Source organism: Dipteris shenzhenensis, chromosome 4, assembly GCF_047967505.1.
Source record: "Dipteris shenzhenensis isolate YYH24624 ecotype China chromosome 4, Dip_SZ_1.0, whole genome shotgun sequence".
In the NCBI taxonomy this organism is placed as follows: domain Eukaryota; kingdom Viridiplantae; phylum Streptophyta; class Polypodiopsida; order Gleicheniales; family Dipteridaceae; genus Dipteris; species Dipteris shenzhenensis.
The window spans coordinates 22,790,897-22,802,871 of NC_141599.1; the positions used below are offsets into that span (position 1 = coordinate 22,790,897).

Here is an 11,975-nt window from a genome sequence, read left to right on the forward strand (position 1 = left end):
ATATTTCTGCTAAATATGAGCTCAACCTCTCAAGAGGGACAGCGAGACATTAGATAAAGATTAAGATCACCGTAGTTGCTTACAGGCTTGGATGGCTCCAGGATGGAAGCCAGCCGGATGGGCTCCTCTAATAACAGATGCGAGGCCTGCATTTTGACGTAACCGACGAGATCCTCTCAAAAGGGATGGAGAGAACCGGGGGGGCTGTCGCGAGCGCCCTTTCTCGATTGGATCGGATACCTCCTGCTCTCCGATCGGGCGCAGAGACGGCGATTCTGCAGGGACGAAAGCACGGAAAAGTGTGTGAACGAAGTGCTAACGGAAGAAAGGTACAAAATGCAAGCGTGGAAGGAGCAATTGGCGATATGTGAGCAGCGGGAAGGGGAGGAGGAAAAGAGAGAGAGAGAGACCTGGAGGGGGTGGGGGGAGGTGAGGAGCGATGGCGATGGCGATGGCGATGGCGAAGAGGGGGAGACCTAGAAAAGGCGAAGAAGCAGAGGAGGAGGGACCTAAAGTGCAATGCAATGGCTGGCTTGTGAATTGATGATTGAAGAAGAAGAAGAAGGACAAACAACGAGAAACCCGGGGTCCCTTCCTTCCAAGTCCGCTTGTTCCTAGGAACACCCCCCTCCCCCCCCTTTACACACCCTCAAAGGCTCCGGACCCGGGCATCACCGGTCGCGCTTAAACGGACTTCACCCCACGAAGCTGCCCAATAGCCCAACATACCTTTCCATGCCTTTGACAGTCCGTGACGATGATGAAAGAGGGCGGTCGTCTGCCTTTTCCCCTCATAAACATGGCGTGCCGATGCAATTTGACGGCTCGGATCGTGCTGCACGCAACCCCGCCCGCCGCTCGCTATTTTTACGAGAGGGAATGGTGGACCTCCCCTCCCTTTCCCTACGCCTTCCTTGTCTCTTGAGTCTCAAGAGAGAGAGAGAGTCTCGAGTTCAATACATGCCCCCTTCTCTTTCTTTTTTTGTCGTTCGTGCATGATGCGTGGTGAACACAACGAAAATTTGCATGCCCACACATGTCAATGATACTCGATGGGCATGGTTCTCAAGGTCAGATTGACTTGTAACCTACACTATCAACTCTGATTCGATCTTTACCATCCACTCAAAACTCTCTGTATCAAAAGAAGTCTGATTGGAAAAACCAACAGAAACTAACCGGAAAACTAATCCACCCCCGCCTCACAACTCAAGACGGTCGAGAAGGTCCATGCGTCATGCAATCAGGTCGAAATCCATGCAGATTTTGGCTTCTGAACTAACGGGTGTGGGGCGTCTCTATGAGTGAAAATACTTGTTCTTGGCATTCTATGATGATCCCTTGAAAAGCACTTTGCTAGGGGGAAAGATACAAAACTTTATGTATTCTTCTCATTGTATAACAAGAGCATACTTTGTAGATCCACCCACAATAACAGTAAAACCTCTATTATTGCATGCACAAGGTGTGTGCATCCATGTCCACAGGTGTATGTGTGTGTGGGGGAGAAGGAGGAGGAAGGGGAAGGGATGGCAAGTCGTAGTTGTAATCTCAACATCAAGTTAGTTTCCTACATGTGACTTGGCATCCCTCTCAAACTAATGCCTAGCCACATAAGCACCTTATAATAGCTTCCACATAACCTTCCCAAGGATAGCCCACCCATAGCTATTTTCAGAGGACCTATATTCATGTTTGTTAGGTGTGTGGGTTGTGATAAGCAATGTAATAGGTACTTAAAATAACATGCATTCCCATCAATCTTAATGCTTAAATAATGAGAGGAGTTTCCCTAATGGACCAACAAGATAGCTCTAAAGGTGTCAACTAGCCTTTACCAAGCATAATAAGCAATGGACGAATATATGAAGAAAATATCATTTAGAGATTTGATAGTTGCATAATAGAGTGTGCATGCTTTACAATTCAACTAAGTCTTCGATTTCAAAAAACCATAACTTTGATGTATTAGTAAATCCAAAAATGTTCAATATAACAAAATTTGAGATCCCATGCTAAGAGAGACACAGAGAGAGAGAGAGAGAGAGATGATATGATTGTAGTAACGTCCTCATGAGACCCTTTCGGATCTATGGGATAGTGATCACTATCAACAAAAAATAGTGATTGTTTACACCCATTGAAATAAAATAGCATAAATGTGCTATGCAGTGAGTACTTGTTGTGCTAGACCAAGTACTTTGTTGCGATATTCTAAAATTTCCTTTATGTAGTTGCTAACTCTTTGGCTAGCCACTCTAGTAGGGATTTCAGGGAGAGAGAGAGAGTTGGGTATATTCCAAAGACAATGCTATGCTTTAAAAAGCAAAAGTTCAAACGCCACTACTAAAATTTAAGTATTCCATTTTATCCGTCTATTAATGCAAATATTTTATATTTAGAAGATTCTTGACACTATTTGGATGCCCCAAATGTTGATAGATAAAATAATGAATTAACAAGATGTGAAGTGGATGAGAAGGAAGGAGATTCTTAGCTTTTATTGGTGTCTTTTAATGGCTTGATTTGAGGGAGAGGGAGAGGGAGAGGGGGAGAGAGAGAGAGAGAGAGAGAGAGAGAGAGAGAGAGAGAGAGAGGGAGGGAGGGAGGGAGGGAGGGAGAGAGAGAGAGAGAGAGAGAGAGAGTTGGGTATATTCCAAAGACAATGCTCTGCTTTAAAAAGCGAAAGTTCAAGCAGCACTGCTAAAAATTAAGTATTCCATTTTATCTGTCTATTAATGCAAATATTTTATATTTAGAAGATTCTTGACACTATTTGGATGCCCCAAATGTTGATAGATAAAATAAGAATTAACAAGATGTGAAGTGGATGAGAAGGGAGGAGATTCTTGGCTTTTATTAGTGTCTTTTAATGGCTTGCTTTTTTGCACAAAGACGTTTACTTTTTAATCATTACAAGTAAATGGACCCGTCTTCGACGGGCTTCCTCTCTCTCCCAAGCTAGGGGCGAGCCTCAAGGATTCAAGCGAAGCGCCCAAGATGCTATGAGGATGACCTCAATGTCAGGTGAGAGCGATCTAGGAGGAAAAGAGGATAGGGCGAGTCTGAATGCATTGATGAGACTGAGGTCACTCTAATGGCAAGAATCCTAAGGAACCTACCCAACCATCCTACCTCAACTCCCTCACCAAACGCTTTGGAGGTCGGTTCTCTGAGCTCGATGACAAAATGGCCAAGCGACTCTTCGTGGCGGAGTCAGCGCAGAGAGCAAGGGAAACGGTACAAAAGCCCTGGTGTGAGAACGGAAAACCACATGCAGTGGTTTGTAGTTTTGAGTTGCCAAACGTCAAGCCGGAGCTCACTAGACTTGCTTTTCATAGGCAAAATCCCCTCCCTACAGGAGCTCGAAGAACTCATCACCTTCGAGTTCAACATCCCGTCCTTGGGGTACTCGGTTCGCTTTCTAGGTAAGGGTTTCTACCTCCTCCGCATGGCTTCAAAACTTCTTCGCAATGAAGTGGTTGGTTGAGCGGTCAAGTTTGCAGGTGCACTGGTGCTGGTTATCCCATGGAGTCTTGAGTTTAGTATTGATGAGTTTCTATTTCATGAGTGCCCAATCTGGATTGATTTCCCCAACCTCCTGTCGATGCTTGGCGAATCGGTGCAAAGACTGGCGGCAACACTGGGAAGAGTGCTCTTGGTTCCACCTCCCACAAAATCGATGGCATATATGTGGAGAGCTTGGATTCTCTGGGATAAGAGCTAAGAGATAGCGGACTTTGTGCACATCGAGCTCTCCGGGGGAGTACCGTTTGCTCAATAAGTCCATTTCAGGGCATTCTTGGATGCATGCTACATCTGCAAAGAAACAACTCATTTTGCAAGGAACTGTCCCCATCGATCTAAGAATGTCAGACTGGCTAACAAAGCCAAAACAAAGGAGCCCCACACAGACAAAGTTGATGATCCGAAGATTCCTCCAAAGGCTTCGACTCAACAGCAAGAACCACCGGAGAAGGGAGTCACAACCACTCGAACTCATGTGCAGTCCGAGGAGATGGTAGGTCCTCAGGATGTGGATCAGTGGAAGGTGGTTGCACACAAAGGCAAAGCTAAAACCTCCCAGCTCGGCGAGCTCTCCCCCCAATCAAACCCTCCTAACCTAGCCCCCGAGCATAATGATAACCCAAGGTGCCAAGCTACGATGCATGCAAAGGATCAGGGTGGTAAGGCCTGTCCACCCCTTTAGGAGCTTTCAGCTTTAAGACAAACTAAGATCCAGGGCATCCCGGTGCAGACAGAAGAAGACATGCCTGATGTCTACCATAAGAAGCGAACGCTGGATGAGACGGAAGCCGAGCAGCCACAGAAGCGAGACAACCTCTCGACTCCTTGCTCCTTGTAAAAAAAATCAAAGATGCAGCAAGCGCCGCCGGCCAGGGCAAAGAGAACAGATTCCACTTCCTCCGTGATGCATACAAAGCTTTGGCAAACTAGCTCAGCCCGTTCGGGAAGAGGGAGCGATCGGGCGAGACCTATTTCCATTTTGTCTTGGAATGTACAAGGAGTTTGTAGTCCAGACAAAAAAGAAGGCTTGCATCTCGGCAATCAAGAAAGCCAGCCCGGACATTTGTCTCCTCCAGGAACTGAAGCGTGGCCCATAAGACCAATTCAGGTTCGCTCTTAAGAACCTCGGATTTGAACTCCTCATCAACTGTCCAAGAAGGGGTAAGGGTGGATGTGCAATAGCGATTAGCCTGAAGGTGGTGTCTAGAGAATTGTTCCGGCACGATGAAGGATGGTTTATAGCATCAAGGCTACAATTGGAGGATTTCAGCTTCAATATCCTATGTGTTTATGCTCCAAATGATGCAGGTGACAAAGCAAACTGCTAGACCGGGTTAAAAGAAAAGATCTAGGGTGAGAACTAGATTCTTGCGGCGGGGGACTGGAACTTTACCAAATCCTCTCCCATCGGGCTCCCATTTGAGTATTCAGATATTCGTTGATGACCTTCTGGCACTATGTAAAGAGAATGCGGTCTTAATGGCCACCTTGCATGAATGTCTGAGAACGTTCTGTGTAGCTTCTGGTTCAATCTGCAACTGGAACAAATCCTTCGCGATCCGCATGACTAGTAGTGAGCTGCCAGACGCCGGTCAAATGGATAACCAAGGGGGAGGTGATTCATTACTTAGGAGCCCCACTGGGCCTAGGAATCTTGCAACAACATCGCTTTGATTGGTTCAGAGAGAGACTCCTTACCAAGCTCAAAGCTTGTGCTTTGGTGGTAAAACACGTTCTTTTAGCGATGCTAATGTATGTGGCATCTATTTGTCTATTACGTAAATCACAATGGGTAGTAATTGAGAGAGCCTTGAGGTCGTTCTGGGGGGAGGAGGGGGGCACTAAGAAGATGCACTACATCCCCTGGAATGCACTCAAGCTTCCCAAGAGGAGAGGAGGGTTGGAATCCCGGATTCCTTCCTAAAGAATGTGGCCTTGATTAGCAAGTGGATCCTAAAGCTGTTCGTTGGAGGTCTGCTGGGTCGAAATATCACAGTGGTTCATTGAGACTGGGACCAACTACAAAGTGGGAGTCTGGAGGGGCTGACCTGGTACAAAAGCCTTTTTTTGGACTTCAAAATCTCAGTGAGGGCCCCTCACTTCTGCATGAGATGGTGGTTGCTTGGAAGGTGGTAGAGGCCAAATTCACTTGGAAACCTATGGGCGGACTCAGAGGAGATGCTAGGCTGGCCGAGAGCATGTGGTGGAGTAAGGCCTTTGGCATTAATGGAAAATCCCTAGCCTGGTTGGATAATCCCTATACCATAAGCATTTTAAAAAAAGGACTTCGCCATTGGAAACAAATCTGGATCCCAAGTCGGGGCCAATGGTGGTCTCTAGGGGACATAAGCTGTACTCTCGTTCACTATAAAGGGAGATGGCATTGCTACACCGAGTCTTAGGCCTCTGTTTGGACATCTGGCCGCCCAACTGGATTCTGGCGGACCATAGAAGAGTGCTTCACTAGTTCCTGGGTAAGACCCAGTTGAGAAAAGCTTTAGCGAGGCAAATGTATAGAGCCCTCCTGGAAGAGATGGATGCCAAGGTAGACCTCAACTCGAAATGGGGGCTCCGGCACTCCCAGTCTTGGTGGGACAAGCACTTGATGGAGATTTGGAAAGGTTGCTGAGTCGGAAATTTTCCTTCCTCCTGTGGAAGATCCTACTTCACTAGACTCTTGTGTGGGCAAAGCTCACGTGAAGATTTGCGGTGAATCCACACTACCCCCTTTGCAAAATTGCACTTGAATCCTTGCACCACTTATTTAGGAGCTACCCCGTATCACGTCAAGTTTGGAGTGAGCTTGAAAGGGTCGGAGAGATTACAGGGTGCTCTTCCTGTATGGTGGCTGCATGGCACTGGTAAGAGGGGCTACGTGCTATACGATCTGGATATGCTGCAACTAGCTGTCAAACCTAGATGGGGTCGGTGAGTCTCGATGATTCTCCGCCTAGTGACACCCTTCTTAATGGACTCTGTCCTAATCAAAGCTAATAATGATGTGGTGATACTGGTTTGTGTGGAAGACATCAAAGCAACTTTGGTTGGTTGATCGGCCACAGTCTAGTTTTGGTCTCCATTCTACTCTCTGAGCATGGGCCTTGGGCTCAGCCCCCTTGTAGGCCATAGTTTTGTTAAGGATCTTGTAGGGGATTGACCCTTCCCGGTTGCTTTATTTTCCTCTTAATATCAAAGCCGGCTTGTTCTTTAACCCCAAAAAAAAAAACACTTTCTAAAACAAAACCTCTAGTACCCTTAAATTAGATCCCCTTATATTTTGTTCCATAGTCCTTTATTATTTTTTAGTCTAGCAAAACGTGGCACTAAACTCATGAAATCATGTTCCCTTTGTCTATTCCATTACTCATTGCTATTCATACCCGTTTAAGATGAGCTATATGATTTATTCTTAGTTATTCTAAACTAAGGTTGATTGAATCAAAGGCATTGCTTGTAACACTTTCTAAAACAGAGCCTCTAGTACCCTTTAAATTAGATCCCCTTATATTTTGTTCCATAGTCCTTTATCATTTTTGAGTCTAGCAAAATGTAGCACTTAACTCATGAAATGCAGTATGTGTATGGCTCCTTATGCCCCACCACCTAGCCATGCTTCACCCTCAGCAACCCCAAAAGATCTTGGAGAGGATGCTCACAAGGGCCTTTATATTCAAGCCCATGCTAATGCTACATTTGTATAGAGAGCTCGAATGAGTCCTCTTGTCAGTGTCACCAAAGCTTCTATAGGCTTTGCATCAATGGGGAGCCCTTCCCTGTGAGAGGGGCCTCAGAAAGATCCAATGATCAGACTGTTGCCTTTGCCTACCTCTGCAAGGGGTAATCTTGACTAGAGCCCATTTGAAGGAGGAGCTTCTAGGGATCCGCACCTGGGGTGAGACCTCACATTATGGGCTTGTTCAAAAGGGCTCTGCTCTACATCTCCGGACAACGATGCCCACTCGATGCCCAAGGCTCCTAGTGCATGTGGCATCATCATTGTTTGTAATGCAACTTTGGCTCTAATATTCCTTGTGCCATCCTATTTTGCCCATAAGAAGTTACACTCCAAGACCCTGAGCTACCCCATGCACCCCCTTGTGAAATCTCCACTAGAGGCAATGTACTAGGTTGTGGTGACGACCTGGTTGGCCACTAAAGCTCTACTTGCTAGGGATATTTTTGTTAAGTCGCAAAATAGAAACTTTGCAATGAACACTCTCTAAAACCAGGGTGATCTATTGCTCTATTAAAATATCAATATCCACCTAGTAGCCAAAATACCAAAGGTAACCCCCTCAGTCTTGGACCTCCTACACATCCTCTATCCCTGCGAAGAAGCCAATAGATTTGGTCTAGTTCCATCCCAGTCTTGAAGCCTCGCAATGTATAGCCAAGCCCTAAGCATCTCAAGAATCACTCAATAAAGTAAAGATACTTCCTGCAAAGAGATCCCTCCAATCTGATGCTTAAAAAGAAACTAACTGGAGTTAGAAATTTGGCAACAATGACTAATGCACCGACAAATGTCAATGAAGAACTCTAAGTGCTAACAAAAAGCATGCCTAATCTAGGATCCTACAACACATCATTAAAAAACATTAACATAGCATTCTAAGGAATACATTTGAGCACAAGGAAAGGTGAGAGGCTATTGGTGACATGTGTGCAAAGATGCAAAGGGGAGGAGGAAAATTGAGAATGGAGGGATGAAGACTTGGAGAGGAGGCAGAAGGTGGAGGAAGAGGGAGTTGAGGAGGGTTGGTGAGAGTGAAGAGGGCGAGACCTAAAGGGGTATGGAGATGTCTAAGAAATAAAAGAGGCACCTATACTACAATGTAATAGCTTGGTGATGGCAGTGATGATGATGAAGAAGAGGAAGAAGGATAAACAATCAACTTAGATTCAATCTCCACCATCTGTTCAAGACTCTATATCAAGGAAAGTAAGCAAAAACTGACCACCACCATGCAGCTCACCTTGAGAGAGAAGAAGGTCCATGTGTCATGCATTCGGGTTGAAATATAGGAATATTTTGGCTTCCAACCTAATGGAGGTTGGTCATCAAGATCTTTGTGGATTTCTCCTTAGAATACCCTTCCTATGGTCCTCCCCTTACCCCTATAGAGGCTTAGGTCTCTCGAGTTCTCTCAAATTTAAATCTCCACCATCTGATTTTCCCTTCCTTACTAGAAACTTGCACATCCCAAATCACATTATCTTGCTCATGCATTTTTGTCTCGGTGTCTCAATGCTAGCGACTCTACAGTCACTGCAATTAAGGTGGTAAGTTGATTTATTATGACTTTATTCTTGTCTCTTGTAACTTTTGAGATGACTAGCCCTCCTCCCCTTTCCCTACTCCTTCATTCTTCCAACTAGCACCTCTCCTTCCATGCACCTACCATACCACACTGACAAACACCTTTATAGCCAATGGTAGCCCTCCCTAGTCATTGTGCCCACCACATGAATCTTCTAGCAAGTATGCACAAACGGGTACAAAGAGGACTGATATGGACAAGCAAGGGTTCTTGAGTCATTAGTGATGGCACATACACGATGGAGGTGGCCATCAAAACTTAACACATGAGTGAATGGAGATCATGCCCACCATTAGACTATTGCAAGGGTGCTTCAGTCATCAATAATGTGGATACAAATATGCTCTTTTGACAAGTGGAGTACTAATTAATGGAGGCAATAGATGGCTAGAATGGAGAGCATGCCCACCATTAAACTTGCAACAATGTCCCCTGAAGATCAACATGAAAGAGTTTTTGAGTCATGGGTAACGAGATTGCTAATTGACAAAGGCAATGCAGCAAGGGTATCAATCTCCATTCATAGTGGTTGGAACAATCTCCCCCTTCAAGTTTTCACGTGGCTGCACACACAAACTATCATTTTGCTCTTTACCCTCAAAACTGTCATGCATCTAGCCATGCATCAAACCACCCTTTTATAACTCATAGTAGAGCTATTGTTTGAAGAAACACTTCTCAATATGATTGACAATCTACAAACCTCCAATTGATAAAGCATCCTACCTCCCTGGCTAGGGCTCAAGAATGTTTTTGCCTCCAATATAACTTAGTCATGCTAAGGTCCTTAATGAATGGCTGAGTTATATCTTTTAGGTCTTTTGGCTGAACACAATCCCATCAACACAGTTTTTTTTAAATATTTCCTCTCATCTTGAGGGGGGAAAAACCATGGAAGTTGGCCCATACCTTTGCATCTAACTTTTTTAATTAACTAATCGATCTCTTCTTTGATCAATTCACTATTATGATTGCCGCTCTATGAATGAAAATAATTGTTATTGTTGTTCCATGATGATTCCTTGTTCTTGCAACAAGGGGGAGGAAGCAGGAGGGGCACAAGTTGGAGTTGTAATAGGGTTGTAATATCAACATCAAGATAGTTCCTACATGTGACTTGACATCATTTGTTTCCCACTAATGCCTAACCAAGTAAGCCCCTCATAATAGCTTCCACAAGAACAACCTATTTTCAGGGGACCTATATTCATGTTTGTTAGGTGTGGTGTTGTGAGAAGGAATATAATAGGCATTAAAGATAACACGCATTCCAAGCATGCTATAATCATGCAAGGAGTCAGCAAGGAGTTTCCCTAATGGACCAACAAAATAGCTCTAATGGTGTCAACTAGCCTTATGCGATGTATATATTAAGCATGGTAAGACATGGAGTAATATGTGCAAAGAAGATCATCTAGAGATTTGATAGCTGCATAAGAGAGAATACATGCTTTCCAAAATTTAATACTAATGGGCCTTAAATTTCAAAAAACCATAACTCTTCAAGAGATCCTCTTCTTTAATGTATTATAAAATCCCCCCAAAAAAATGAAAACAACAAAATTTGAGAATAGATTGTGCACTCATGCACACACACACACACACATATATATATATATATATATATATATAGAGAGAGAGAGAGAGAGAGAGAGAGAGAGAGAGAGAGAGAGAGAGAGAGAGAGAGAGAGAGGTGGCATGTTCACTTTACGTTTTATGTAATATTCCAAAGGCAATGCTTTGCTTTTAAGAAGTAAAAGTTCAAACCAATCACTAAAAATTATCTATTTTTATTTTATCCCTCTCTCATTAATTGAAGTATTTCAAATTTAGCAAAGCCTTAGTACTATTTTGATGGCCCAAATAAAATAATGAATTGACAAGATGTTCAATACAATGGACAAGAAGGGAGGAGACTCTTAGCTTTTATTGGTGTTTTTAAATGGCTTGCTTTTTGAGACTTTGCATTAAGACATTTACTTTTCAATCATTATGATTTGCTGCCTTGATCAATAGTTGGAAATACGCTACCACACAAGAGGTCCTGCATACACTAGGTAGTGTTGCATACAAAAACCTTGTCATGCCATCCTCAAAACTTGGCTTCCCCCTTTTAAGTCCCACATACTACCCTTGCATACAAGCGTTTGTTTATATAGCACTCCCTCTATGTGATTCCATGTGCATGACACTTGTTGTGCCAGTTGATAGCTTTCCATCTATTAAGGTGCTTCTAGATTAGATCTTGGCTATGCTAGAAAGTCAATATATTCAAAATATTTAATGTTCTTGGAGTCCATGTACCTAACACAAATTACTCCCATGCCATGTATGCATTTTTATAGTTAAATATTGAGTTTAGAAAAACATTGAGTACAATTTCTATTTGAAGTAGCTATTGTTGTTTTTTAGATATGAGCAAAAAAGTAAAACAAAAGTGGATTGACTATAGCTCCATATTCAACCATATGGTGTCAAAGTGACTTAAGTTGAGTCCCATAGAGACAAAGACCATATGGTGTTTAATAGACTTGGGTTGAGTCCCATAAAGATAATGCCTTCACTAGAAACCCTCCTTCTAATGCTATCTATTAGTTTAGTTGGCATTCCTAACTTTGTTAACTTTTAACAATGCATCTCCTTTACTCCTAGTAAATGAGGATGTTAATTGGTCTTCTCTCTTTTCAAAAAACATTCTCTTTACAATGGCCTCCCTACCACAACATAGTTGGTAGCACACCTAGAAATGCTTACAAATAGTAGTTTGACATTATGGATGGTGAGGTAGATTTGGGGCACCTCCTTAGGGCACATCTACTATCCACTACATCTTCAGCTGATATAGTTGTAGAGGACCAAGAGAAGATTGATTACTTATACTAGTGGAGTCAATTGAGGAAATGGAGAACTTGATTAGAGATAAGCAAGATTTTTTCTTTTTTGGTTATTCAATTGAATGGTTGCTTTTAGTAATGTGTGTGGTAACATTAAACTTGATGGCCATAACATGCAAAGAGAAGGGAGAGAGGGAGGGAGAGACTAAGATAGAATTTATTATATATATTACAAAATTTTGCACCATGGCATATTCTAAGTTGGCAAAACTAAATTCCCAAATAATATTGG

General features: G+C 43.4%; 1 protein-coding gene across 2 annotated transcripts in view; it reads right to left on the minus strand.

The window, feature by feature from the left end:
* The window catches only part of LOC147902609 (pyruvate kinase 1, cytosolic-like), a 44,028-nt gene extending 43,453 nt beyond the window's left edge, over positions 1-575 (minus strand). The window contains exons 1-2 of one of the 2 annotated variants that reach the window (XM_087373648.1): positions 411-575; positions 84-275 (exon numbers count right to left, since the gene is read on the minus strand). In XM_087373648.1, coding sequence (XP_087229774.1) covers positions 84-152 — 69 coding nt within the window. In that variant the 5' untranslated portion in view covers positions 153-275; positions 411-575. Of the gene's footprint in view, positions 1-83; positions 370-410 lie in introns of those variants that run through there. The other variant, XR_015540889.1, reaches the window with a different exon arrangement.
* Positions 576-11,975: the final 11,400 nt, after the last annotated feature.